Source organism: Salvelinus fontinalis, chromosome 35 (assembly GCF_029448725.1).
Source record: "Salvelinus fontinalis isolate EN_2023a chromosome 35, ASM2944872v1, whole genome shotgun sequence".
NCBI lineage: Eukaryota > Metazoa > Chordata > Actinopteri > Salmoniformes > Salmonidae > Salvelinus > Salvelinus fontinalis.
This window is the reverse complement of record NC_074699.1, coordinates 7,321,056-7,348,197: the sequence shown is the minus strand read 5'-3', so window position 1 is coordinate 7,348,197 and position 27,142 is coordinate 7,321,056. Positions and strand designations below refer to the sequence as shown.

The window sequence follows — 27,142 nt, the reverse complement described above, 5'->3', positions numbered from 1 at the left end:
TCATCAGACCTGAGAATCTTTTTTTTAGGTGGCTTTTGGAAAACTCCAAGCTGGCTTTTGTGTGCCTTTTACTGAGGAGTTTCTTCCATCTGGCCTCTCTACCATAAAGACCTGATTGGTGGAGTGCTGCAGAGATGATGGTCCTTATGGAAGGTTCTCCCATCTCTAAAGAGGAACTATGTAACTTTGTCAGAATGACCATCGGGTTCTTGGTCACCTCCCTGACCAGGGCCCTTCTCATTTTCGAGTCTCATAGCAAAGGGTCTGAATACTTATGTAAATAATGTATTTCTGTTTTTATTTGTAATACATTTGCAAAAATGTCTAAAAACCTGTTTTCGCTTTGTCATTATTGGATATTGTGCGTAGATTGATGAGGAGAATAAAATATTTAATCAATTTTAGAATAAGGCTGTAACAAAATGTACAAAAAGTGGATGGGATTGAATACTTTCCAATTGCACTTCTAAAATGGATGTAGCAACTAAGGAATCCAGCTTTAACCACTTTCACAACATCACAATTGTGTTGTGCTATAAGTCACTGCCACCATAGTGTATTATCTAGGTCTACGATGTATGTGGCCTACCATGTCATTCACACTCACTGAAAAGCAATTTCAAAGCAGTCATGCTTGGATTTGGCCAACTATTCAAAAAACGATGCCTCTATAGTCATAGTCAGCTTTCTTATGCAGTGCAGATGTGGCCTTCACTGCAGCGTTGGGCCCAATTCGAATTGAAGGCAATTCATTCAGGAAGTGATTTGAATTTAAACTTCAAAAAGGGAAAAACATTTGAAATAAATAGCTTTTACATTTAAGTTTATTAAGAAATCATTGAAAATAGATAAAATCAAATCAAATTTATTTATATAGCCCTTCTTACATCAGCTGATATCTCAAAGTGCTGTACAGAAACCCAGCCTAAAACCCTAAACAGCAAGCAATGCAGGTGTAGAAGCACGGTGGCTAGGAAAAACTTCCTAGAAAAGGCCAAAACCTAGGAAGAAACCTAGAGAGGAACCAGGCTATGAGGGGTGGCCAGTCCTCTTCTGGCTGTGCCGGGTGGAGATCATAACAGAACATGGCCAAGATGTCATTTTTTCAATTATTGAATTGGAATTCCAGTTTACTTCCTGAATTGACTGACTTCAATTCGAATTGACCCCTACCCTGCTTAACTGTGTGCAAATCTCATTAAACTCCGTGTGTAGACTTGTGTAAGTGTATGTGTACTATCAACACCCATATTCAAAAGGAGGCAGGGGAGGGTACCAATACTGTACTGTAAACACCAAATTGGTTGCAAATAACAGTGGCTCTGCTGTAGGGCCCTAATGTGAACACAAGAGGGCTGTATTTAAGTGAACATGCCTTACCATAATCTTTACAGACAGTGGAAAATTCTCTCTGCAGACTCAGTGGTAAGTAAGGCTTGAATGGCTGCCAAATGCATGTTTATTTTGAAGCTGTCATATGAAACCAACAATCATTGTATTACATATTCACAGATTTAATTAAAGAGTGATGATTGGAAAGGCATCACATTTCGATTTCCCTTCTATTTATGTGCAGTGTTGTCATTTCCTTTCCTTAGTAGCTGTCACTTAACCTCTGACGTTGAGTCCATCTGAGTCCATCTACAAGACGTGTGAAACCCCTACCAGTTGAGTTCTCCCCCGTCAGACCACTGAGCACAACCCCCAACAGCCAAAAAAGGCCTGAGAGAGCAACTGTTGCATTGAGCCCTGACTAAGAATAAACTAGGCTGTGGTGGGATAAGGTTACCTAGAATCCCCCTTGTGCTGTTCTGACCTATACCCATGTGAGGCACCAATAATACTGGGTGGGCATTTCAGCAGGGATCTGCAGTCTCTCCCCTGCCCTATTCTTGGCTTTCCCCACTCCTATTTTGCTCTCCTTCACCATCATACGTCTACATTTTCTGCAATGCTTCAAAACAGGCAGCTTTGAAATTCCAATCACCTTTTCATTTTTAAACTTTTTTTCCCCAACTTTTTTCGATATATTCAACCTGTGGATTATATTGGTACAAATAAGGGGCACTACCTTCATTGATACGGTCACAATTTCCTTAAATCAGTGGATTCCAATTCGATTTGAAAGACATTGCTAACCTCTTGAATAAAAGCTTTCATATCAACATGCCTGAAGCAGCCCCTGAAGGTACGTCTTTCAAAACATTCTGCATGTTCCCTTTGTATGGAGCAGAATTGTTTGCTAAAACATAGTTTGCGTCATTAAAGCAATGTACTATTTGGATTACTTTTGTTTCTCTGGCGTCTCATGACGAGGAAATGTGTTGAAAGTTGATTGCTAAAAATACTGCATATAGTATTAGCACTTTTGCCCCTGTAACATGACAGCTGAAGTGCACCACTATTTCAAGGCTATAAATCATCTTATGATAGAATTTAACGTCTCTCTCCACCTTATTTAACACAGCAAAAAGGTTCATATTTAACTCTGGGTGCTAAATAAAGTCTCCAGGACTTAGTGTTTGGATATAATGTGTGACGCGGTATTTGTCAGTGACACCTAGCATTGTATCAAGTGTCACCAACTGTGGATATTTAAAAGGTCTGTATTGCTCAGTTGAGTGTGTGGTGTGTAGTTATTCATTCGCCATGCTTCATTTATTTTTTATTGGAGGAAGTGAATCATGCAATACATGAGCTGCGTTCGAATACCCTTACTAACATGCTGTATACTGCATACTTAATGAGTATATACTACATTGAATGAGTTCATTTTAGTATACTGTAACGAACAGTATCCTTTCAGTTGAGCGTGCTAGCGCTTCGCCTGTCTACCGGAAGTTGATGCTGTTGCTATGCAACCTCTTGCTAGCTTGTTAGCAGATCAAATGACTAGCTAGACATTTTAGAGACAGAGCATTGTCAGATTGTCTGTTTGTAAAATCAGAGCTCTTGGAGCGTCGCTCTGGCTGAGGAATAGAGTTGATCCGAGTGTTTTGACCGAACAACAGCAGTCAAGCACCCACGCTAACTAGCTAACGTTGGCTAGCTACTTCCAGACACAAATTAAAGGGTCACCTCACTCTGACCATTTTACTCACCCTAGCAGAGCTGGTTAGGCTGTGTTCATATTACCCAGAGTGCTGGTGACTGTAACTGTGCTGCTGGCAACAATTTAACGACGTTGTTTTTTGCCAATGTTTACTGACATCGGCCATATTCAAACAGGTGGTTAGCATTCGTAAATTCATCAGTTATTCTGCGCTCCAGCACACTCAGACCACGGGAGTGCTCTGAAATCGGAAAAGATAGTCAGAGTTAACAATGCGGTTCGTAATGATAGCATAGCTAACAAATTGCCAGCCAACATAATGTGTAACGTAACTTAATTCTGGCTATCTACTCTGATTTCAGAGCATTCTCATGTAGAATATCTGATACATTTACAAACGCTCTACACCCATTGAATATGTCGGTAAACGTAGGCAAAAACAGCGTAGTTAAATTGTTGCCAGCAACACAGTTGCAGTCACCAGCGCTCTGGATAATATGAAAACAGCTAAACAAGCTCTGCTAGGGCGAGTAAATGGTCAGAGTGAGGTGTTCTCTCATTTGTGTTTGGGAGTAGCTAGCCAACGTTAACCAGTTAGCTTGGGTGCTTGACTATCGTTGAACGCTTGGATCAACCCTACTCCTCGGCCAGAGCGTCCAGTGTGCACTCTGAAATTACGAACTGACAACGCTCTGGGTTTACAAATGCCCAGAGCGGACTCTGGCTCCAGATTGAATTTACGAACGCACCAAAAACCGTAAAATGTTTAGCTAGTAATTTGTTCTGCTAACAAGCTAGCAACAGCATCAACTTCTGGTAGACAGGCAAAGCTCTAGTATGCTCAACTGAAAGGATAACGTTTGTTTACAGTATACTTAAATGATCTAATAGTATGTAGTAAGAAGTATATACTCATAATGTATGTAGTATACAGTATGTTAGTATGGGTATTCAAACACAGCTAATGAACCAAACTGATGAACAAATTGAAGGAGATGTGATTATAGATTATGATAGAATGGTAAATCTGGATCCAGTACACCAATCTATTTCACATAACACATTTAAAGGGGACAATAGTGTTATAGTGAAGATGACATCTTCACTCTTATAAAACTGTACACACAAGGGCAAAATTATGTTTTAGATATTGGAGGGGATGAACAGTTTAAGAGAGGGGGGGGGGTCCAGAGATCCTGTTAGGGCATAGGGTGGAAAGCTTGTCACACACACACACATCCTGCAGTTCTTCGCACATTTTCAATGGGGAGTAGAGAAGATGTTGCAGTTTTAAAGCAAGCTTTCTGCAGCTTTACACGTTTTTCCAGGGGGAGGAGAGAAGCTTAGACATTTTCTAACACATTTCATACAATTCCACTCATTTTGCCATAGGGCAGAGATCATTTGTTTTGTTTGTTTTACAGCCAATTTCCTCCAATTCTACACATTTTGCCAAGACTTGTGCCATGTTAATGATATGAGTGAGAGTGACTAACAAAATCAATGGGGGCACCCTGGAGGTCAGGGCCCCTGGGCACATGCCCTGCGTGCTCGGTTGGTTTATCGGCCATTATTACTACAAGTTTAGATAGCTGGCTCGACTAACTTACCAATTGTTAGCTGACATTAAGTGACTGTCAGTGACTGACATGACAGGAGAAAAACTGATGATGCACAACAAATTTCGAAGTTACACGTGTATTCTACTATTCTAACTGAACAGTACATTTTGGCAATTTCAGCCAAACCCGTTGCTGACAGTAGAATGGCCTTACTGAAGAGCTCAGTGACTTTCAACGTGGCACCGTCATAGGATGACACCTTTCGAACAAGTCAGTTCGTAACATTTCTGTGCTGCTAGAGCTGCCCTGGTCAACTTTAAATGCTGTTATTGTGAAGTTGAAACAACTAGGAGCAACAAGCTCCACACAAGCTCACAGAACGGGGCTGCAGCTGAAGCGTGCAGCGATCGTCTGTCCTCGGTTGCAACACTCACTACCGAGTTCCAAACCTCTGGAAGCAACGTCAGCACAAGAACTGTTCGTTGGGAGCTTCATGAAATGGGTTTCCATGGCTGAGCAGCCCCACACATGCCTAAGATCACCATGCGCAATGCCAAGCGTCGGTTGGAGTGGTGTAAAGCTCGCCGCCATTGGACTCCTGGCTTCCACCCGCCAGTGGAAATGCGTTCTCTGGAGTGATGAATCACGCTTCACCATCTGCTAGTCCAACAGACGAATCTGGGTTTGGAGGAAGCCAGGAGAACACTACCTGCCTGAATGCATAGTGCCAACTGTAAAGTTTGGTGGAGGATGAATAATAGTCTGGGGCTGTTTATCATGGTTTAGGCCAGGTCCCTTAGTGAGAGTGAAGGGACATCTTAACTCTACAACATACAATGACATTCTAGATTATTCTGTGCTTCCAACTTGTGGCACTAGTTTGGAGAAGGCCCTTTCCTGTTTCAGCATGACAATTCCCCTGTGCACAAAGCGAGGTCCATACAGAAATGGTTTGTCAAGATCGGTGTGGAAGAACTTGATTTGCCTGCACAGAGCCCTGACCTCAACCCCTTCAAACACCTTTGGGATGAATTGGAACGCCGACTGCGAGCCAGGCTTAAAGCCCAACATTAGTGCCCGGCCTCACTAATACTCTTGTGGCCAAATGGAAGCAAGTCCCCGCAGGTTGGAGTTGACTGAGTTGAACAGGGTAAACAGGTCCTGAGAGGAATCCAAGGCAGTGGTGGTGAGTAAAGTCCAGAGCAAGGTGGTTGGGTGGTGACATGTGATACAGGAGCCAGAGACAGAGCGGTAACTTCAACGAGAGGACAAAACGGTGTAAGGCAGGGAAACAAGCACAGCAGAAGGATCTTGAGAACTAACAAAAGGCTAGGATAACAACTGACTGAGCAGAGCAAAGATGTGAGATGTGAGATGTGAGATGTGAGATGTGAGAGAGAGAGAGAGAGAGAGAGAGAGAGAGAGAGAGAGAGAGAGAGAGAGAGAGAGAGAGAGAGAGAGAGAGAGAGAGAGAGAGAGAGAGAGAGAGAGAGAGAGAGAGAGAGAGAGAGAGAGAGAGAGAGAGAGAGAGAGAGAGAGAGAGCGCGTGTGTACAGGGGAAAAACTGCAGGTTAGGACGACACCGGATGAACACCAGATGGCGTAGTGGGAGCAGATGTGGCAACATCTAGTTAAAAGCCTTCCCAGAAGAGTGGAAGCTGTTATAACAGCCAGGGCGGGACCAACTCCATATTAATGCCCATGATATTGGAATGAGATGATCGACGAGCAGGTGTCCACATACTTGTGCAGTGTGTAATAATAGAGTGTGAACATACCATTGAATGTTGATCCCGACTCCCGGGTTTCCCCCCGTGTTCTGTCAGCATCCACTCGTCATTCTGGAAGGTTTTCTTTAAATGACAGGAACAAAGTTGAAGATGTGGTACTATTTTGATGTATTCGTTTTAGCCTACCAGGGGTGCCGGGTCAGTGCCAGCGGTGTTTTTATCTCGTTAAACTCGATGGAGCAGCCAAAAAATGTATTTCAACTAATGAAAAAAACGAAATGAATGAACAATCTGAGCGGCTGAGCAGAGGAGACCCAGTGCGTCCGAACAGAGTCGGATGAACTAATTTGGGGCCCCGAGGCACCTACCTCAAGAGAGCCCCCCAACCCGCCTAAAATATATATTTTTTTGGGGGGGGGGTTAAACAGATTTATTTAGGAAAACAGCTAACTTCATGCATTTCAACACATTTTACCATGGGGCAGAGAGAAAAATGTGCAGTCTTATAATGCTATTCTACACATTTTGTCATGCGGCTGAAAGACAACGTTGCTGTTTTATAGCTCATCTCATGCTATTCTTTACATTTTGCCATGAGGATGAGATAAAATAATAATTTCCTACAATTCTGCACATTTTGCTATTGTTTATGACGTGTTCATATGCTATCTGGGGGAACCCTGACCTCCAAGAGACCCCCAACCCAAAATCAATTAAATTGAGTTGAAATAAATGATTGTTGAGGGCGAATCGACCTGTCTTGTGGGAATTTCGCCTATGGCTTGAAGTCATATGATGTGCTCTGTCGTACTCAAATCCCTGGGCTCCAGCTGTAATATTAATCAGCTGTCATAAGAGAGCTTTAGCAACATTTGTTTGTGGATAATAAGTCTAAGGCCCCATCCAGAAATAACCCCTAGGCAATTGTGTCATTCTGAAAGGATTGGATAGGTATAAGCTAAGCAATATGGCAAAATGTTCACCACGTCTATCAGAGAGCAACATTTTTGACATTACATTTGAGTCATTTAGTCATGTAGTTCCGCACGCAAAAATGCCTCGACTCTCCTGGGTCAGTTGTATGAACAGTGCTTCTCTGGAGTATGTTGTAGTATTGTGCAAAGGGTTCCGGGTTAGCATCCAGGGTAAGGAAGAAATGGACGGATTATGGGCGGGCCATATAAATAAGTGAAATATTGATACTTTATTTTGACCGAGATAAGCATGGACAGAAAGACCAATCTCATGTAAAGCATCAGAGCGAGCGAAACAGCGCCCTCTCTGTCTCAGTATGTGTAGCCGACGTATCTGATGTTGTCTGGCCAAAAACAGTATGGCATGACATACTCTTTTTGGCCAAACAGAATTTGTATTTATTTTGGATTACCATTAGCTGTTGCCAAGACAGCAGCTACTCTTCCTCTACCTCAGGCCCCTACTCTGCTACCACATATCTCCAACACAATATCCATGTGTTCGTGTGGGTGTAGTGCTTATGTTATCGTGTGTTTGTATGCATGTGTCTGTGCCTATGTTTGTGTGTTGCTTCACAGTTCTCGCTGTTCCATAATGTGTATTTGTATCTGCTTTTTAAACAAACTTTACTGCTTCCATCAGTTACTTGATGTGGAATAGAGTTCCATGTAGTCATGGCTCTATGTAGTACTGTGCACCTCCCATAGCCTGTTCTGAACTTGGGGACTGTGAAGAGACCTCTGGTGGCATGTCTTGTGGGGGACACATGGGTGTCCGAGCTGTGTGCCAGTAGTTCAAACAGACAACATGTTAATACTTCTCACAAATACAAGTAGTGATGAAGTCAATTTCTCCTTCACTTTGAGTCAGGAGAGATTGACATGCATATTATTCATGTTACCTCTCTGTGTACATCGAAGGGCCAGCCGTGCTGCCCTGTCCCTCTTTGTGGCACCTGACCACACAACTGAACAGGTGCGACAAAACTAGGGCCTGTAGGACCTGCCTTGTTGATAGAGCTGTTAAGAATGCAGAGCAGCTCTTTATTATGGACAGACTTCCCCCCCATCCTAGCTATTGTTGTATCAATATATTTTAACCATGACAGTTCAACTTGCTCAATTACCACATTGTTCATTACAAGATTTAGTTGAGGTTTAGGGTTTAGTGAATGTTTTATCCCAAATACAATGCTTTTAGTTTTAGAAATATTTAGGACTAACGTATCTCCTTGCCACCCGCTCTGAAACTAACTGCAGCTCTTTGTTAAGTGCTGCAGTCAACTTCTGTGACTGTGGTAGCTGACGTGTATAGTGTTGAGTCATCCGCATACATAGACACACTGGCTTCACTCAAAGCCGGTGGCATGTCGTTAGTAAAGATTGAAAAAAGCAAGGGGCCTAGACAGCTGCCATAGGGAATTCCTGATTCTACCTGGATTTTGTTAGAGATTCTTCCATTAAAGAACACCCTCTGCGTTCTGTTAGACAGGTAACTCTTCATCCATAATATAGCAGGGGGTGTAAAGCCATAACACATATGTTTTTCCAGCAAAAGACTATGAACAATAATGTCAAAAGCTGCACTGTAGTCTAACAAGACAGCCCCCACAATCATTTTATCATCAATTTCTCTCAGCCAATCATCAGTCATTTGTGTAAGTGCTGTGCTTGTTGTATGTCCTTCCCTTTAAGCGTGCTGAAAGTCTGTTGTCTATTTGTTTACTGTAAAATAGCATTGTATCTGGTCAAACACAATCTTTTCCAAAGGGTTGGTAGCAGGCTGATTGGTGTGCTATTTGAGCCAGTAAAGGGGGCTTACGTGTCCTTAGGTAAGGGAATAACTTTTCCTTCCCTCCAGACACTTTCTAGTCGGCTTAAATTAACGATATGGCAAATAGGAGTGGCAATATCATCCTCTATTATCTTCAGTAATTTTCCATCCGAGTTGGTAATACATTTTTACAGTTAAATTATGGTTTTACGATAAAGCCCTTTTTTTTATCACGGGACCACCCATGGGACCCCTCGTATCACGGGACCCCTCATATCATATGGAAATCAAATGCCCGTCCAACTGGTTCTGGCACCGCCCTGGTTCCACCTCCCTTTGACCTCCTCTGCAGCAACCCCAGAAGTTGACTGAGTCAACTTTGCACATCCGAGTCACTGGCATCACTATAACAAAGTGAGGTCCGTCCCTGTCTGGATGGGGCCTTAGACTTATTAACCACAACAAACACGTGGCTAAAGCTGTCTTATGACAGGTGAGGGATAGTACTAGTAGCATTTTTCGTTTAAAGTGTATAATAAGGGTACCAAAAATACCTGAGGATTTATCTGTCTAGAGGCCAGTAAATAACCTATTGAATGTCAAACTATTTGTGTTGTATTTATTTGTGTTAATTGGGTATTGAAAACAGTTATACGGTCATGCACTTAACAGGACGTGTACATATTCCAAGCTCTGTGGCATTTTTAAAGATATCACTACTACAATAGGAAATATCACTGACAGAATAGCTACCTGATTTGTTGAATTGCTACTCCTCACTCAGCCTAAGATGAATCACTAGTATAGAGTAAGTATGACTATCATGCATTACTGGCAGCAATTTAAAGCTTATTCATGCTTCCAGGTGCAGCGGTGGAGTCCATCTCAGCTGCTGTAGCCGATGGGCTGAATGGGAACGTGGTGCCCCCAACATCCCCTCCTAAGGCCCAAGGGTTTGGAATATACAAGAAACTAACCTTTTCTGTAGAGTTAGTGGTGACTATCGGCCTCCTTCTCTCCTGGATTACTGCAGGCTTCATGATGTTTGACGTTGTAGAATATAAAGGGGTCACTGGTAAGTCAATCTTTCTTTGACATTTGTTAAGTCTTATGGAGACCATTCGTTTGATCATATTTGAACGCATTTCAGGATAAACAGTATTAGTTTTTTTTTTTTTACCCTAACCCTAGTTCCCAATGTTTGTTATAATGCTTTTTTTGCAGACATTCAAGATGTAGTTTTGGATCCCATGAAAGCTGTTAATGATGCTGTAGAGGGAATGTCCAACATGTTCTATGAGGCTCAAGGTAGCTATGTATATCTTGTAATATTGTTACGCAGAATCCTGTCCAATTTAAAAACGGTGTAAAGCAATATACATTTTTCTTACTGTGTCCTCAGAATGTGCATTTGCTCCTCATTTGAGTCTGGACCACATGAATGCTGTCAAAGATGTAAAAGATTTATTTGTGGACTTCCTCTCTGATGATGACGGTATAAGGATGCCCAATGGTGTTAAAGCGGTCTTATGTTCTTGAAATGTTTTTGGGATATTTTTTGGGGGGGGGGGTTTAAATTTGTTTTTTGTTTCTTTATGTTAATGAATGTTAGGCCGGGATTCAAAGCAACACAGATTAATGATATTGCACTGTACTTGACTTTGCACTGCAATCTTGATTAGTAGTTGTAACTTCCTATCACGGAAATACATCACACAAACACAACTCTTCTGAAACTCTGTATTTGATTCCAACATTATATGCTATGTTCAATCATTCAAAATGCTAATAGAAAAGTTGCACAACCTGATCAAAAATAGAATGGAAATGGTAGAATGTATTTTTTACAGGCGTTGTGATTTTTCCGTAGATCCACCTACGACACATAATCTACACATTCTACGTCTATGTCAAGTGCTGTGCAATATTAGTAATCTGTGCCCCCCCTGCTGTATTAATTTAAAACTCCAAAATACACCTAACTTCTGCAACTATTTAGATGTTACTACATTGGACTAGCAAATGAATATGACATGTTTGAAAATGTTTATTTTCTCAGGAAACTTTTACCTGAGCTACGTTGACCCGGTGATTATTGGCAGACGTGTGTTCAATGTCACCAACAACTCTATATGTGAAGTCGTGGGTTACATACAAGGCACACTCTGTGTTCTATTGGATGCCATATTGGATATCCTGCAGGGTATGTCCACACTTTTATTACACACCATTACTTTCTATAAATATTCTGTTATTTCTTTGTTGGTATGGATAAAAAGTAAATGTTCTTTAATACATGTGACGACCTCTCCATATTTTCTTCTATGCTCAGCCCTTCTCCATGCAGTGAGCATCAATCCAGTCGACGTAGTGCATGTTATCACTGACTGTACAAGTTCTACTGGAACCTACATACGGGACCTGCTGCCAGGTATACACTTCTGTAGAGCAATTTACTGCAAAATAGTTCAAATCAATGCATGGATTTTCAGAATTTTCAGTTCACCTCTCCTATGAACAGGTATCCCTCAAGAAGTGAACGTCGATCCCATGCTGGTTCTCAGAAGAATGTTTGGGATTGTCGTTGAGCAGAAGAACATGCTTGTGGACTATGTCTCCAACTTGCTAATAGGCGATCAAGGTACTTATAAATAGCAACAAGCTTAGCAAGTAGCTTGCATTAGAGCACATGTCAAACTCATTCCAGGGAAATGTCTGCGGGTTTTCGCTCCACCCTTGTACTTCATTGTTGAATTAAGGTCACTCATTAGTAAGGAACTCCCCTCACCTGGTTGTCTAGGTCTTAATTGAAAGGAAAAACCAAAACCCTGCAGACACTCGGCCCTCCGTGGAATGAGTTTGACACCCCTGTATTAGTGGGTATTTTCAGGGAACAGTAATAATAATGTATGAATTCGCTTACTCAATTGCTATGAGGCTGTGTTACTGTATGTCAAGCCATTCTAGGTTCATGGTGTGTCTGGGAACACAAGACCACCACTGAACTTAATATTAGGATGAAGAAGAAAAAATCTATCTTTCAAAAATCCAGTTCTTTCATTCCAATTCTTCTTTTCATATCCTAATGGAGCAGCACCAGCTAACGGTCTTTTTGTATCTTTAGGGGTCATTCCTGAGATGAACTTTGACCCTATGAAAGTGGTCTCAGATGCAGTGCTTGAGATTGCAGATGGGAAAAACATGTTCATGGATTATCTGTCCAACATGTTTATGGATGATAAAGGTATACTTGGTTATGTGTGACCATCATATGCATTCTATGACATAAGAACAGTAATAGGACATAGATAATGTGACATATGACATACAGTCAGGTCCAATATTATTGGCACCATTGATAAAGATTGCTCAGTATTTGTATTATTTATCAAGGGTGCCAATCATTTTGGACCTGACATCAATAACGTACAATCTCATTCATGATACTGTTCTGGCTATACACTGAGTGTACGACAAATTAGGAACCCTTTCCATGACATAGACTGATCAGGTGAATTCAGATGAAGCTATGATCCTTTACTGATGTCACCTGTTAAATCCACTTCAATCAGTGTTGATGAAGGAGACAATTTAAAGAAGGATTTTTAATCCTTGAGACAATTGAGACATGGATTGTGTATGTGTGCCATTCAGAGGGTGAATGGGCAAGACAAAAGATTGAAGTGCCTTTGAACGGGGTATGGTAGTATGTGCCATGCGCACCGGTTTGAGTGTGTCAAGAACTGCAACGCTGCTGGGTTTTCACACTCAACAGTTCCACGTGTGTGTCAAGAATGGTCCACCACCCAAAGGACATCCAGACAACTTGGCACAACTGTGGGAAGCATTGGAGTCAACATGGGCCGACATCCCTGTGGAAATCTTTTGACACCTTGTAGAGTCCATGCACTGGCGAATTTAGGCTGTTCTGATGGCAAACGGTGTTCCTAATGTTTTGTACACTGGGCCTTTACTTGTTATCTGCTCAAGTAACTCAAATGTATGCAAATCTCTTGACATAAGCACATGATTTTCACATATGAAATGAGGAATAACACGTACATGTACAGTATGTTTCAAGATATTGACTCCCACATGTCTGTTTTCTTTTGGGTGTAGATGAACCTAGTACTATACCAGCATCTGTGATGCATGTGATAAGGAAGAAAGGTAGGTTTTTGTTCATTTCTCAGTTCGTTAATAATTACCAAACTCTCTTAGAATTCGTTGAGGTTGATTTGTAAGCAAACGCTCACGATGCTGTCGATTTACTATTAGGTTGTTTGATGAAATCCCTTCAATTTCATTTCATCAATAGATTTTCAATCAAATCAATGTTTTTCCTTCTTCCAATCCTAGGAGAGTTTTTGCCACCCCTGGAAAAAGGTACGTAACAATCGTTCGTACACCAATTGTCACCACTACCAAAGGATGATGTTAATACAGTAACAAATGTAGAGTGTCATCAATTGTCAACTCATTTGATCCGGCTGTGGAATTCTGTAAATCTAGTTTTATTATATGTTATAAGGGGCGACTGAGGTTATCACATAATATTTTTGAATGTGATCAGTTACAAGATTTTCCTCATTACAAAATGATCTACAGAATATTTTTGGTTTGTTTCATCCATGCCAATAGTTTTAACACGGGAGAAATACGGGCCAATAGTTTTAACACGGGAGAAATCTCCCGTGTTAAAATCAGCCAATCTCATTCAGTGTGCAAAGGTGTGGCTGCCTGTACTAATCATTGTTGCCTTGCAAAATGGATGTGTATTTGTAACATTCTGACACTAGCTTGGTTTCCACCCAAATGGCGACAGATTTTCATGTCAATACACGAGAATCCGCATAAGAAAAAAATCAGTGCGTGATGTAGTGCACGCACAATTTAAATTAAAAATCTAAAGTTCAACATGTTTCCATTGCATTTTCAACCACAACGATAGTTTCTTCACAAAAATGTTTGCATTGAATAGCAAATGTTCCTACTCTTGTCTTGGCACATGCACTCTAGCCAACAGTAGGCTGTGCAGGTATAGTCTGCATGATGAGATTACTATGGATAAGAGCGAGAATATTAGTATTTGTCAAACAGTCAAGCATCGTCTCTGATGATCCGTTGCGAGCGGCGACACAAAAGGCTACCGAGATCTTTTATAGCCAAGATACACCACTTTCAACCTACATAACGAATAACAGATGTATAGAATGGGTCACGGGGTTAATATTTGTATGAAAGTTTTCATTGTATAGACCAGTGTCTGGCCCTCCGACTCCAAACTGGAACCGTCTCTCTCTGGTACCATACAGAACAGAAACATTAGCTCATGCTCTGGTATGCTCTTTAGTTTTTATCACCCAAAGACATCGTAAATCTCCTCTGTCAGCGTTATCTCCCAGAGGCCCATCCACACAATAGCTATAAGAATACTCTATTATGTCGAATAAAACAACCATTTGATGCAATAAAAGTATTATAACATCATTTGCAATTTTGCCACCATAGTTTCCTTCGCCATTTCTCGCATAATTAATTTTATAGACACCTAAAATTGTCCTGTTTCCATCATAGCTGTCGTGCTGACTTTTTTTTAGTCAGTATGACTTGGATGGAAATGTGGTTACTGAGTTGTAATAATGCTCTGACAATAGAGCTTGCTGTGTAACACTTCGGCGTGAACTATTATTTAAGGGAAGTAGGTTACGGTGTGAACCTTTTTTTTCACTATTTCATAATCTAATTTTGCACAGTGCCTTCAGAAAGTATGCACATCCCTTGACTTACTTCCCCATTTTGTTTTGTTACAGCCTGAATTCCAAATGTGTTTTCTTCTCACCCATCTCAAATCAAATTGTATTTGTCACATGCGCCGAACACAACAGGTGTAGACCTTACTGTGAAATGCTTACTTACTTACAAGTCCTTAACCAACAATGCAGTTCAAGAAACAGAGCTAAGAAAATATTTACTAAATAAACTAAAGTTTAAAAAAAAGTAACACAAGAAAAATACATAACAATAACGAGGCTATATACAGGGGATACCAGTACCGGGGGGGGGGGGGGGGGTCAATGTAAAAAATCGTGGCCATTTTATTAATTGTTCAGCAGTCTTATGGCTTGGTGGTAGAAGCTGTTAAGGATCCTTTTGGTCCTAGACTTGGTGCACTGGTACCGCTTGCACTGCGGGAGCAGAGAGAACAGTCTATGACTTGGGTGACTGGAGTCTTTGACAATTTTTTGGGCCTCTGACACAACCTAGTTTCTAGGTCCTAGATGGCAGGAAGCTTGGTCCCAGTGATGTACTGGGCCATACGCACTACCCTCTGTAGCACCTTACGGTCAGATCCTGGCCGTGCAGTCATGAGTGAACAGGGAGTACAGGAGGGGACTGAGCACGCACCACTGAGGGGCCCCTGTGTTGAGTATCAGTGTAGCGGATGTGTTGTTACCTACCCTTACCACCTGGTGGCGGCCCGCCAGGAAGTCCAGGATCCAGTTGCAGAGGGAGGGGTTTAGTCCCAGGGTCCTTAGCTTATTGGTGAGCTTTGAGGGCACTATGGTGTTGACCGCTGAGCTGTATGCAATGAATAGCATTCTCACAGAGGTGTTCCTTTTGTCCAGGTGGGAAAGGGTAGTGTGGAGTGCAATAGAGATTGTATCATGTGGGGATCTGTTGGGGCGGTATGCAAATTGGAGTGGGTCTAGGGTTTCTAGGAGAATGGCATTGATGTGAGCCATGACCAGCCTTTCAAAGCACTTCATGGCTACCGACGTGAGTGCAACGGGTCGGTAGTCATTTAGGCAGTTTACCTTAGTGTTCTTGGGCACAGGCACTATGGTGGTCTGCTTAAAACATGTTGGTATTACAGACTCGGACAGGGAGAGGTTGAAAATGTCAGTGAAGACACTTGCCAGTTTCTCAGCGCATGTTCACAGTAAACGTCCTGATAATCCATCTGGCCCTGCAGCCTTGTGAATATTGAGCTGTTGAAAGGTCTTACTCACATCGGCTGCGGAGAACGTGATCACACAGTCATCCGGAACAGCTGGTGCTCTCATGCATGTTTCAGTGTTATTTGCCTTGAAGCAAGCATAGAAGTAGTTTAGCTCGTCTGGTCGGCTCGTGTCACTGGGTAGCTCTCAGCTGTGCTTCCATTTGTAGTCTGTAATGGTTTGCAAGCCCTGCCACATCCATCCAGTGTCAGTGCCGGTGTAGTACGATTCATAGCAAATGTATTGAAAATGAAATACAGAAATAACTAATTAAAATTAGTATTCACACCCCTTCGCTCCAAATTGAGCTGAGGTGCATCCATTTTATTTTCATAATTTTTTAGATGTCACTACAACTTGATTTGAGTCCACCTGTGGTCAATTCAATTGTTTGGCCATTACTTTTATTATTCTTTGTTTTAACCTTTATTTAAGTAGGCAAGTCAGTTAAGAACAAATTCTTATTTTCAATGACGGCCTAGGAACAGTGGCTTGTTCAGGGGCAGAACGACAGATTTTAACCTTGTCAGCTCAGGGATTCGATCTTGCAACCTTCGAAAGAAACACACCTGTGTATATAATTTCCCAAGGTTGACAGTGCATGTCAGAGGAGAAACTATACCATCAAGCCCAAGGAACTGTCCGATGATCTCTGAGATATAATTATATCTGGGGAAGGGTATAAAACATTTCTAGAGTGTTGAACGTTTCCAAAAGCACAGTGGTCTCCATCATTGGGAAATTGAAAAAATATGGAACTACCCAGGCTCTGCCTAGAGCTGGCCATCCGACCAAACTGAGAAACCAGGGAAGAAGTACCTTGTTCAGGCAGGTGGCCAAGAACCCAATGACTACTCTGACAGAACTAGAGAGTTCCTAGACTGAGATGGGAGAACCTGCCCGAAGGACAGCGGTCTCTACAGCACTTCACCAATCTGAGCTTTATAGGAGAGTGGGCAGACGGAAGCCACATCTGAGAAAAAGGCACATGACAGCACGGCTGGAGTTTGCAAAAATATACTTGAGAGAGCATAAGGCAAAAGTTTCTGTGGTCTGCTGAGACAAAAATTGAACTCCTTGGCTTGAACGCAAAGTGCTATGTCTTGAGAAAATCAGGCACAGCTCATCACCTGTCTAACACCATCCCTACCGTGAAGCATAGTCATGGCAGCAGCATGCTATGGGGATGCTTTTCAGCAGCAGGGACTGAGAAACTAGTAATTATAGAGGGCATAAAGAATGGAGCCAAATACAAGCACAAGCAAATTCTTGATGAGAACCTACATCAGAGTGCAAACAACCTTAGACTGTGGTGAAGATTTACGTTCCAACAGGACAATTACCACAAGCATACAGCCAAAGCAATGCTGGAATGGCTTCAGAACAAGAATGTGAAAGTTCTTGAGTGGCCCAGTCAAAGCCCAGACTTGAATCCCATTGAAAATCAGTGGAAAGACTTGAAGAATATTGTTCACCGCCACTCCCCATCTAACTTAACAGAGCTTAAGAAAATCCCCAATTCCAGATGTGTAAAGCTGATACAGACATACCCAAGATGACTCAAAGCTGTAATCGCTGCCAAATGTGCTTCTGCAAAGTATTGACTCGGGGGTGTGAATACTTATGTAAATGAGCTATTTCTTTTTTTCATTTTCGATAAATGTGCTAAAGATTTCTAAAAATATTTGTCATGGGGTATTGTGTGTAGATGGGTGAGATTTTTATTTTGAATTCAGGCTGTAACACAACAACATGTGGAATAAGTCACGAGGTATGAATACTTTAAGTTAATGTATGTAGACTACTAATGGGACAATAATTATGTTTAATGGGAAAATGTTAATATTTCATGCTCATCGTATTAGGCCTTTTGTAATAATTCAATAAATGTCTGAACTAAAATGTCTTTGTAGTTTTGGGATTGGTGACTGACTGCATTTTATTTCCTCATTCTAATTGTAAATACACACCCTGACAGTTCCTTCGTTGTAACAGTTTGTGTTTCTGTTGTCATGTGTTCATTCATCCTTTTTTTGTGTTCATATTGTTCCCCTATCAATTATTGGATATACTGAAGTTTGTAAAGCATGAGGTGTCTCTGAAATGGAAATCTATTGGTTTAGGAGATGCATTCTCTTCTTCCATGTTGTTTTGTACCCCTCCTGCATTGTTTCTGCATTATCTGTTTGATTGACTGACCACTGACCAAATGTTGCAATTCAAGTGTTCACTACTGGTTAAAGTAAATAGATGTAGTCAACATTCCACCAAGGAAAAAGTTAAACGGTTGGCATCGTATTTCAATAGGGATTATTTAATGGGGGAGATTTTATAATCTGGAACAGTTTATCTAAGCAACAAATGATAGACAGTCAAACCAACCCTTTAGATAAAAAGGTGTTAAGTGCATATAATTGCCGGCTGGATAAAACATGAAATCAGCCAATCAGAGTGCAGCATGTGGTGTACCTTGTATGAATATGACGAATGTTGGAATGTGTTGCCACTTCATTTCCATAACTCTGTCAATGTCTTAATGTTTGCGTTGTTTGCATCTGCACCAACTCACCTCTGACGAATGCTAACGAGATGTGGAGATGGTGAAGTCAATAATAAAAGACAAAGTGGCTTGGTGACACAGTTGCAGAATTGATGGGCACTACAAAGGACGGTGACCCTGCGCCTGAAATAAGCGCCACTCCAGTTGTGGCGGAGAAGGATGAGGATGTCAAAGAGGCTGAAGAAGAGCAAGGAGACAAGGACAGTACTGATGACAGTTCAGAGGGGGTGAAGAAATGCACCACCCCTAAAAATGTGTGGATCCAAAAACAGATGCTTAGAGTCGTGGGATCTAAGGCCCACTTAAGAGCTGGAGAGGCACTTCCTAAGGATATGGATGAAGACCGACAAGGTATTTGGAAACATTTCATATCATTAGCTACGATGTCCAAAATGTGATTTTCAATTTCTGATAGAATAGTCATCATATCAAAGTAAATTGCTATTAAAAGTTAATTAAAGACAGCGAAAATACGTTAATTTGTTGCCATTACATCACTGATGTAGATTGTGATGTTGAAGAGCTTGACCATGAACAAACATTGGATGATGAAGAAATCATGGATGTTAGCACGGAGGGGGGGAAAGAAGAGGAGGTGAAAGAGAAGGATCATCAAATAGAGTTAGATGAGGAGGAGGAGGGTGATACCCATGAGGTTGACGCCAAAGATCAAGGTGTTGAAGATGAAGGCATTTACAATGAAAACAGTTCAGATGGGGCCATGACATACACCACCAAAAGAAATATGCATATCCAAAAAACGATGCTTAGAAAAGTGAAATCTAGGGCCAATATTGAAGTTGGTGAGGAACATCATGAATATGACGGAGAGGAGGAGGCAGAGGAAGACATTGATGATGAGTATAAACATGATGATCACAGTGACATTGACACTAAAGATCAAGTTGTTGTTGATGATGACCATGAAGAAGATGAAGCTGACGAGGACAATCATGACACAGATGACCTTGATGTCAAAGAGCAAGAGGTTGAAGATGGAGAAGACGTTGACCATGAGGACAGATCAGAGGGGACCAAGACATACGCCACCAAAAGAAATGTGCGGATCCAAAAACAGATGGTCAAAAAAGTGGGATCTAGGGCCAATATTGAAGTTGGTGATGAACATCATGAAGATGATGGAGAGGAGGAGGAAGAGGAAGACATTGATGATGAGAATAACAATGATGATCACAGTGACATTGACACTAAAGATCAAGTTGTTGTTGATGATGATCAAGAAGAAGATGAAGCTGAGAAGGTCAATCCTGATACAGATGATCTTGATGTCAAAGATCAAGAGGTTGGAAATGGAGAAGACATTGACGATGAGGACAGTTCAGCGGGGGCCAAGACGTACACCACCAAAAGAAATGTGCGGATCCAAAAACAGACGGTTGGAAAAGTGGGATCTAGGGCCCATCTAAGAGCTGGAGAGGTACTTCCTGAGGATATGGATAAAGACCAACAAGGTATTTGGAAATATTTCAATTATAATATTATTATGTCCAATGTACAAACTCTGATTTTAATTTATGATCATAAAACATATGATCATATCAAAGAGTGGGGTAAATTGAGTGTAATGGGAAGTTGAGTCACCCCTTGTTTCTAGGAAACCATACACACAATATACCATTTGTCCAAATATTTAGGGAGTCTATGAAGGAAGAAACCACATGGAAGAAGTGGTAAGCAAGTTAGGTCCAAAACATTGGTTTTCACCAAGTCAAATCAATGTATTGTGTTAGTCATGATGCTTGCATCTAAACCAAAGTAGAGCACTTTAAGATTGTTCTACACATTAGTTGGAGTCTCTATACTCTTCAATATGAGGTCTTAAATTTAGCATGAAAATGCATCCTTGTACCGGTGTGGGCTAATATAGTCAAAATGTTTGCCTATGGGTAAGTTGAGCCAATGGCAAGTTGATTAAAAATGAGGCATTATTGCTGGAATATAAGGGAACACCAGGGCCAATGTTGAAGATGTTTTCAAAAAAGTACAAAAGTAATTGTTAGTTGTTAAGCTTGTGTTAAAATATGCTTAAAATTATATATATATATATACATACTGTATATATATGCACAACAGGTCAAATGTTTTTGAACACCTTCTCATTCAAGGGTTATTCTTTATTTTTACTATTTTCTATATTGTAGAGTAATAGTGAAGACATCAAAACTATGAAATAACGCATATGGAATCATAGTAAACAAAAAGTGTTAAACAAATCAAAATATATTTTACATTTCAGATTCTTCAAATAGCCATCTTTTGCCTTGATGAAAATTCTGCGCACTCTTGGCATTCTCTTCTAACCAACTTCACTTGGAATGCTTTTCCAACAGTCTTGAAAGAGTTCCCACATATGCTGAGCACTTGTTGGCGGCTTTTTCTTCACTCTGCGGTTCGACTCATCCCAAACCATCTCAATTTGGTTGAGGTTGGGGGATTGTGGAGGCCAGGTCATCTGATGCAGCACTCCATCACTCTCATTCTTGGTGAAAATAGCCCTTCCACAGCCTGGAGGTGTGTTGGGTCATTGTCCTGTTGAAAAACAAATTATAGTCCCACTATGCGCAAACCCGATGGGATGGTGTATCGCTGCAGACTGCTGTGGTAGCCATTCTGGTTAAGTGTGCCTTGAATGATAAAAAAATCACAGACGGTGTCACCAGCAAAGCACCCCCACACCCTAACACCTCCTCCTCCATGCTTGACGGTGGGAAATACACATGCCGAGATCATCCGTTCACCCACACTGTGTCTCACAAAGATACGGCGTTTGGAACCAAAATTCTCCAATTTGGACTCCAGACCAAAGGACAAAATTACCACCGGTCTAATGTCCATTGCTTGTGTTTATTGGTCGAAGCAAGAATCTTTTTCTTATTGGTGTCCTTTAGTAGTCCGTTCTTTGCAGCAATTTGACCATGAAGGCCTGATTCATGCAGTCTCCTCTGAACAGTTGATGTTGAGATGTGTATGTTACTTGAACTCTGTGAAGCATTTATTTGGGCTGCAATTTCCGAAGCTGGTAACTCTAATGAACTTATCCTCTGCAGCAGAGGTAACTCTGGGTCTTCCTTTCCTGTGGCTGTCCTCATGAGAACCAGTTTCATCATAGTGCTTGATGATTTTTTTGACTGCACAAAGTTCTTATCTTAAAGTAATGATGGATTGTCGTTTCTCTTTGCTTATTTGAGCTGTTCTTGCCATATTATGGACTTGGTCTTTTACCAAATAGGGTTACATTCTGTATACCCCCCACCCCCACCTTGTCACAACACGACTGATTGGCTCAATGCATTAAGAAGGAAAGACATTCCACAAATTAACTTTTAAAAAGGCACACCTGTTAATTGAAATGCATTCCAGGTGACTACCTCATGAAGCTGGTTGATAGAATGCAAAAAGGAAAAACCCTTGAATGAGTAGGTGTTCTGAAACTTTTGACCGGTAGTGTATATATCAAAAAAGAGATTGTGTTGAATTCTGTTCGGGAAATAAAGATAGACCTAATTTAAAAAGGTAGTGGTAATATTTTATTCAGTCCAGAAATTTGTAGGCGGCTCAACTCCCATAGCCGGAGTAAATTGTGCCAAGAAGCCACTTTTTTTGGACGGGCTATGTTTTCAAAACTGCTAATTTCGAAGGACACACAATATCCTGAAATACACTGAGTATACCAAACATTAGGAACACCTTTCTAATATTGAGTTGCACCCCCACCCCCATTTTTGCACTCAGAACTGCCTCAATTCATTAGGACATGGACTCTACAAGGTGTCGACAGCGTTCCACAGGGATGCTGTCCCATGTTGACTCCAAAGCTTCCCACAGTTGTGTCAAGTTGGCTGGATATCCTTTGGGTGGTGGACTATTTTTTAAACACACAGGAAACTGTTCAGTCTGAAAAATTCTCAGCTGAATAGCCTAGTTTCACTGCCAAAATTACAATTAAACCATTTAGTGTTCAGTGAAAAAACAACAATGTCAAATACAGGTAGCCTAGTCAAATAATTAACATCCAATCACATTAACCGTTACTCTAATTCTGCAAAACGTAGCTGCTGCTCATTCCATTTGCTCGAAAATGGATAAATGGTAAAATAAGTAAGGCCTTCATCCATAGAGACACATGTAGTACTGGTAGTACTGCTACTACTACTACCAGCAGTACTACACCTGTCGACTACACAAGTTGTTCTGCTTCCATGAGCACATTCAATGCTAGCATCAGTAATTCTACATTTGTTACTAGCCCAGCTAGCATGGACACTGACAATTGTGAATCCGATGCAGCCAAAGAGCTACTGCCCCCTTAACCAGGAAAGTGCCAAACAACAGACAGGGACGTTGGAGCATCGAAGAGGCACAAATATTATGAGAACTACATTGATTTGGGGTTCACTTATATTGAGAGTAGTGCCTTTTCCTTCAAGTACTAAGACATGTATAAAAGCAACAGATACCATTAATAAGAAGAGGCTAGAAGTGTCTTATATGGTGAGCTACCGAGTGGCTAGGACAGGCAAGCCCCATACTATTGTGGAGGACTTAATTATTCCTACTGCTGCGGATATGGTTGGGACAATGCTGGGGGAAAAGGCCCCAAAAAACTATACAGACAATGCATTCATCAAACACTGTTTCACGACGCATCAGTGACATGACAGGAGATGTTTTTAAACAATTACTGCTTCGCATACAAGCCAGTGAATTCTATGCGTTACAGCTGGATGGCGGGCCTGGCACAGCTCCTGGTATATGAAGACATCCTCTTCTGCAAACATTTAAAGTACTGGACAGATTTGTGACATCAAATGGACTTTGGTGGTCAAGATGTGTCAGTATCTGTACTGATGGCGCAAAAGCCATGACAAGGAGACATAGTGGAGTGGTATATGCATGCAAGCAGTTGCTCCGAAACACCACTTGGGTACACTGCAGCATCCACCAAGAGGCTCTTGCTGCCAACGGAATGCCTGACAGCTTGAAAGACATTTTGGAAACTAGTGAAAATGGTTAACTTGTTAAAGCAAAGCTTGCATATTTTCTGCCTTATAATGCTTGTAATGATTTTACAACATACAGAAAGAAGTGTGCTGGTTATCAAGGGGCAAAGTATTGACAAGTTTTTTTTAATAGAGACGAGCTTAAAGATTCTTTACTGACCATCATTTTCACTTGTCTGACCGCTTACATGATGATGAGTTTCTCACACCTGGCCTATCTGGGTGATGTTTTTTCTCACCTGAATGATCTGAATCTAGGATTACAGGGACTCTCCGCAACTATATTCAGTGTGCGGGACAAAATTGAGGCTATGATTAAGAAGTTGGAGATCTTCTCTATCTGCGTTATCAAGGACAACACACAGGTCTTTCCATCATTGTATGATTTTTCTGTGCAAATGAAGTCAAGCTAACTGACAATGTCAAATGTAATTTAGCGAAGCACCTGAGTGAGCTGGGTGCACAATTAAGCAGGTACTTTCCCAAAATGAAAAACACAAACTGAATTTGTTATCCCTTTCATGCCCTGCCTCCAGTCTTATTACCAATATCTGAACAAGAGAGCCTCAACAAAATTGAAACAAGCGGTTCTGTGAAAATTGAATTTAATCAGAAGCCACTGCTATATTTCTGGATAGGGTTGTGCTCAGACTATCCTGCCTTGGCAAATCGGCTGTTAATGCCCTTTGCAACCACGATCCTACAGTTGAAGTTGGAAGTTTACATACACCTTAACCAAATACATTTAAACTCCGTTTTTCACAATTCCTGACATTTAATCCCAGTAAAAGTTCTCTGTCTTAGATCAGTTAGGATCACCACTTTATTTTAAGAATGTGATATGTCAGAATAATAGGTGAGAGAATGATTTATTTCAGCTTTTATTTCTTTCATCACATTCCCAGTGGGTCAGAAGTTTACACTCAATTAGTATTTGGTAGCATTGCCTTTAAATTTTTTAACTTGAGTCAAACGTTTTGATTAGCCTTCCACAAGCTTCCCACAATAAGTTGGGTGAATTTTTGCCCATTCCTCCTGACAGAGTCAGGTGTGTAGGCCTCCTTGCTTGCACACACTTTTTCAGTAAGGCCCACAAGTTGTCTATAGCATTGAGGTCAGGGCTTTGTGATGGCCACTCCAATACCTTGACTGTTGTCCTTAAGCCATTTTGCCACAACTTTGGAAGTATGCTTGGTGTCATTGTCCATTTGAAAGACCCATTTGCATCCAAGCTTTAACTTCCTGACTGATGTCTTGAGATGTTGCTTCCATATATCCACCAAATTTTCCTGTCTCATGATGCCATCTATTTTGTGAAGTGCACCAGTCCCTCCTGCAGCAAAGCACCCCCACAACATGATGCCGCCACCCCCGGGCTTCACCATAGGGATGGTGCCAGCATCATAATGTGCTGATGTTTTTCAGTGGCAGGGACTGGGAGTCTAGTCAGGCAAATATGAATGGAGCAAAGTTCAGAGAGTTCCTTGATGAAAACCTGCTCCAGAGCTCTCAGACCGGAGTGAGACTCAGACTCCTCAGACTGGAGTGAAGGTTCCCCTAACAGGACAACAACCCTAAGCACAAAACCAAGACAATGAAGTAGAGGCTATGGGCCAAGTATCTGAATGTCCTTGAGTGGCCCAGCCAAAGCCCGGGCTTGAACCCGATCGAACATCTCTGGAGAGACCTGAAAATAGCTGTGCAGTAACGTGACATAGCTTGAGAGGATCTGCAGAGAAGAATGGGAGAAACTGTCCAAATACAGGTGTGCCAGGCTTGTAGTGTCATACCCAAGAAGAATCGATGCTGTAATAGCTGCCAAAGGTGCTTCAAAAAGTACTTAGTAAAGGGTCTCAATACTTATGTAATTGTGATATTTAATTAAAAATTTTCATAAATGAACAAAAATTTCAAAAAACTTGTTTTTCCTTTGTCATTATGGGGTATTGTGTGTAGTTTGATGAGGTAAAAAAAACGATTTAATACATTTTAGAATAAGGCTGTAGGGTAACAAAATGTGGAAAATGTCAAGGCGTCTAAATACTTTCCGAAGGCACTGTAGATATCTTTGTTAGAAAGAATAATATATTTCTTTTGACTGAGTGATGCTTAATGTAAGAATTGGCTCAACTTCCACCACTCGCCCCTAAATTGCTAATGAAAATAATGTAATATTTGAAAAACACCTTAATTTGTTACCATTACGTCACACATGTAGATGGAGACGTTGAAGAACTTGGCCATGAACAAACAATGGATGGTGAAGAAATCGATGTTGATGGCCGCGAGGAGCAGGGGAAAGAAGAGAAGATGGAGAAGGCTCATCACTTGGAGGTAGATGAAGAGGAGGGTGATACTTATGACTTTGACGTCAAAGATCAAGATTTTGAAGATGGAGAAGACATTGACAATGAAGACAGTTCAGTTGGAGCCAAGACATACACATCCAAAATAAATGTGCTCATCCAAAAACAGTTGTTTCGAGAAGTGGGATCCAATGCCAGTATTGAACTTGGTGATGAAGATCACGAAGATTATGTAAAAAATGAGGAAGAGGAAGAAAAAGAGGTGTTGAAACAGTCAATTGATGAAGATGAATATACTGATGTCAGCGGAGCTGAAAAGCTTGATGTTCTTGATGTAGTGGCTGACATTGAAGAAATGGCCCAATTTCCTGATACTGATGGGGATTACTCTGAAATCATTGATGATGATGATGATGATGATGATGATGATGATGATGATGATGATGATGATGATGAAAACAACAACAACAGTGAGAGCAAGAAAGCTGGTGTCAAAAGGAAGATAAATGTTCCAATTCCCTTTAAGATGGCTAAAAGACTGGGATCGAGGGCCCACCTTCAAGATGATGGGGAGCCCGAGGATAAAGATGACCAAGACAAAGACATTCAACGTGCCAGAGGTATTAATACTAATAAATGTATTAATACTAATAAATGTATTTTCACCACTTATCTTCTTAACTTTCTGTAGAATGTTTAGCATAACTTATTTATCTTTCTATTAGCTATATAAAACAAGTATTTATTCTTATTTAGCAGCAATGTAGTACATTAGGGCCTTTGCAATATGACTAACGATTTGACATAATACCTTCATGAGGAGTCATCTGTACACTACATGATTTTCAATTCACTAAATTGCACTCCTACATCTAGCATTTCTATTCTGTAATGACCTGCATGACTTGGGACAACTGATATAGGGGACTTCAGTGGTTAGTGGCTTTGATTCCTTGTCTGTAGCCGTTTTATATTAGAACAGAAGCTTATTATATACATTTCAGTATGGAAAGTAGATATTGGACTAAGCCTTGAGCCTATTGAACTAAGCCCCATCAAGACTTAGTCCAAAATCTACTTTCCGTACTGCCTCAGTTATTCCATCTCTTTTTGGTGAGGCAAACAAATGATAAAAATTGACAAATAGATACAATTTATCGAT

The 27,142-nt window shown here is 41.0% G+C and overlaps 2 protein-coding genes across 2 annotated transcripts in view; both read left to right on the top strand.

Moving 5' to 3' along the window:
* Positions 1 to 1,860: 1,860 nt before the first annotated feature.
* On the top strand, positions 1,861 to 22,984 carry LOC129834117 (uncharacterized). Its single transcript, XM_055898867.1, has 13 exons — positions 1,861 to 2,188; positions 9,958 to 10,167; positions 10,317 to 10,400; positions 10,495 to 10,587; positions 11,152 to 11,295; positions 11,425 to 11,523; positions 11,614 to 11,733; positions 12,217 to 12,336; positions 13,212 to 13,262; positions 13,452 to 13,478; positions 18,735 to 19,004; positions 19,160 to 20,125; positions 22,962 to 22,984. The coding sequence occupies exons 1-13, from the start codon at positions 2,167 to 2,169 to the stop codon at positions 22,982 to 22,984; spliced, it is 2,229 nt and encodes a 742-aa protein (XP_055754842.1). The 5' UTR covers positions 1,861 to 2,166.
* A 2,915-nt stretch (positions 22,985 to 25,899) lies between these two features.
* LOC129834116 (triadin-like) overlaps positions 25,900 to 27,142 on the top strand; it is a 54,768-nt gene continuing 53,525 nt past the window's right edge. The window contains exon 1 of the mRNA XM_055898866.1: positions 25,900 to 26,600. Within this exon, the coding sequence (XP_055754841.1) occupies positions 25,928 to 26,600 (673 nt within the window). The 5' untranslated portion in view covers positions 25,900 to 25,927. The remainder of the gene's footprint in view (positions 26,601 to 27,142) is intronic.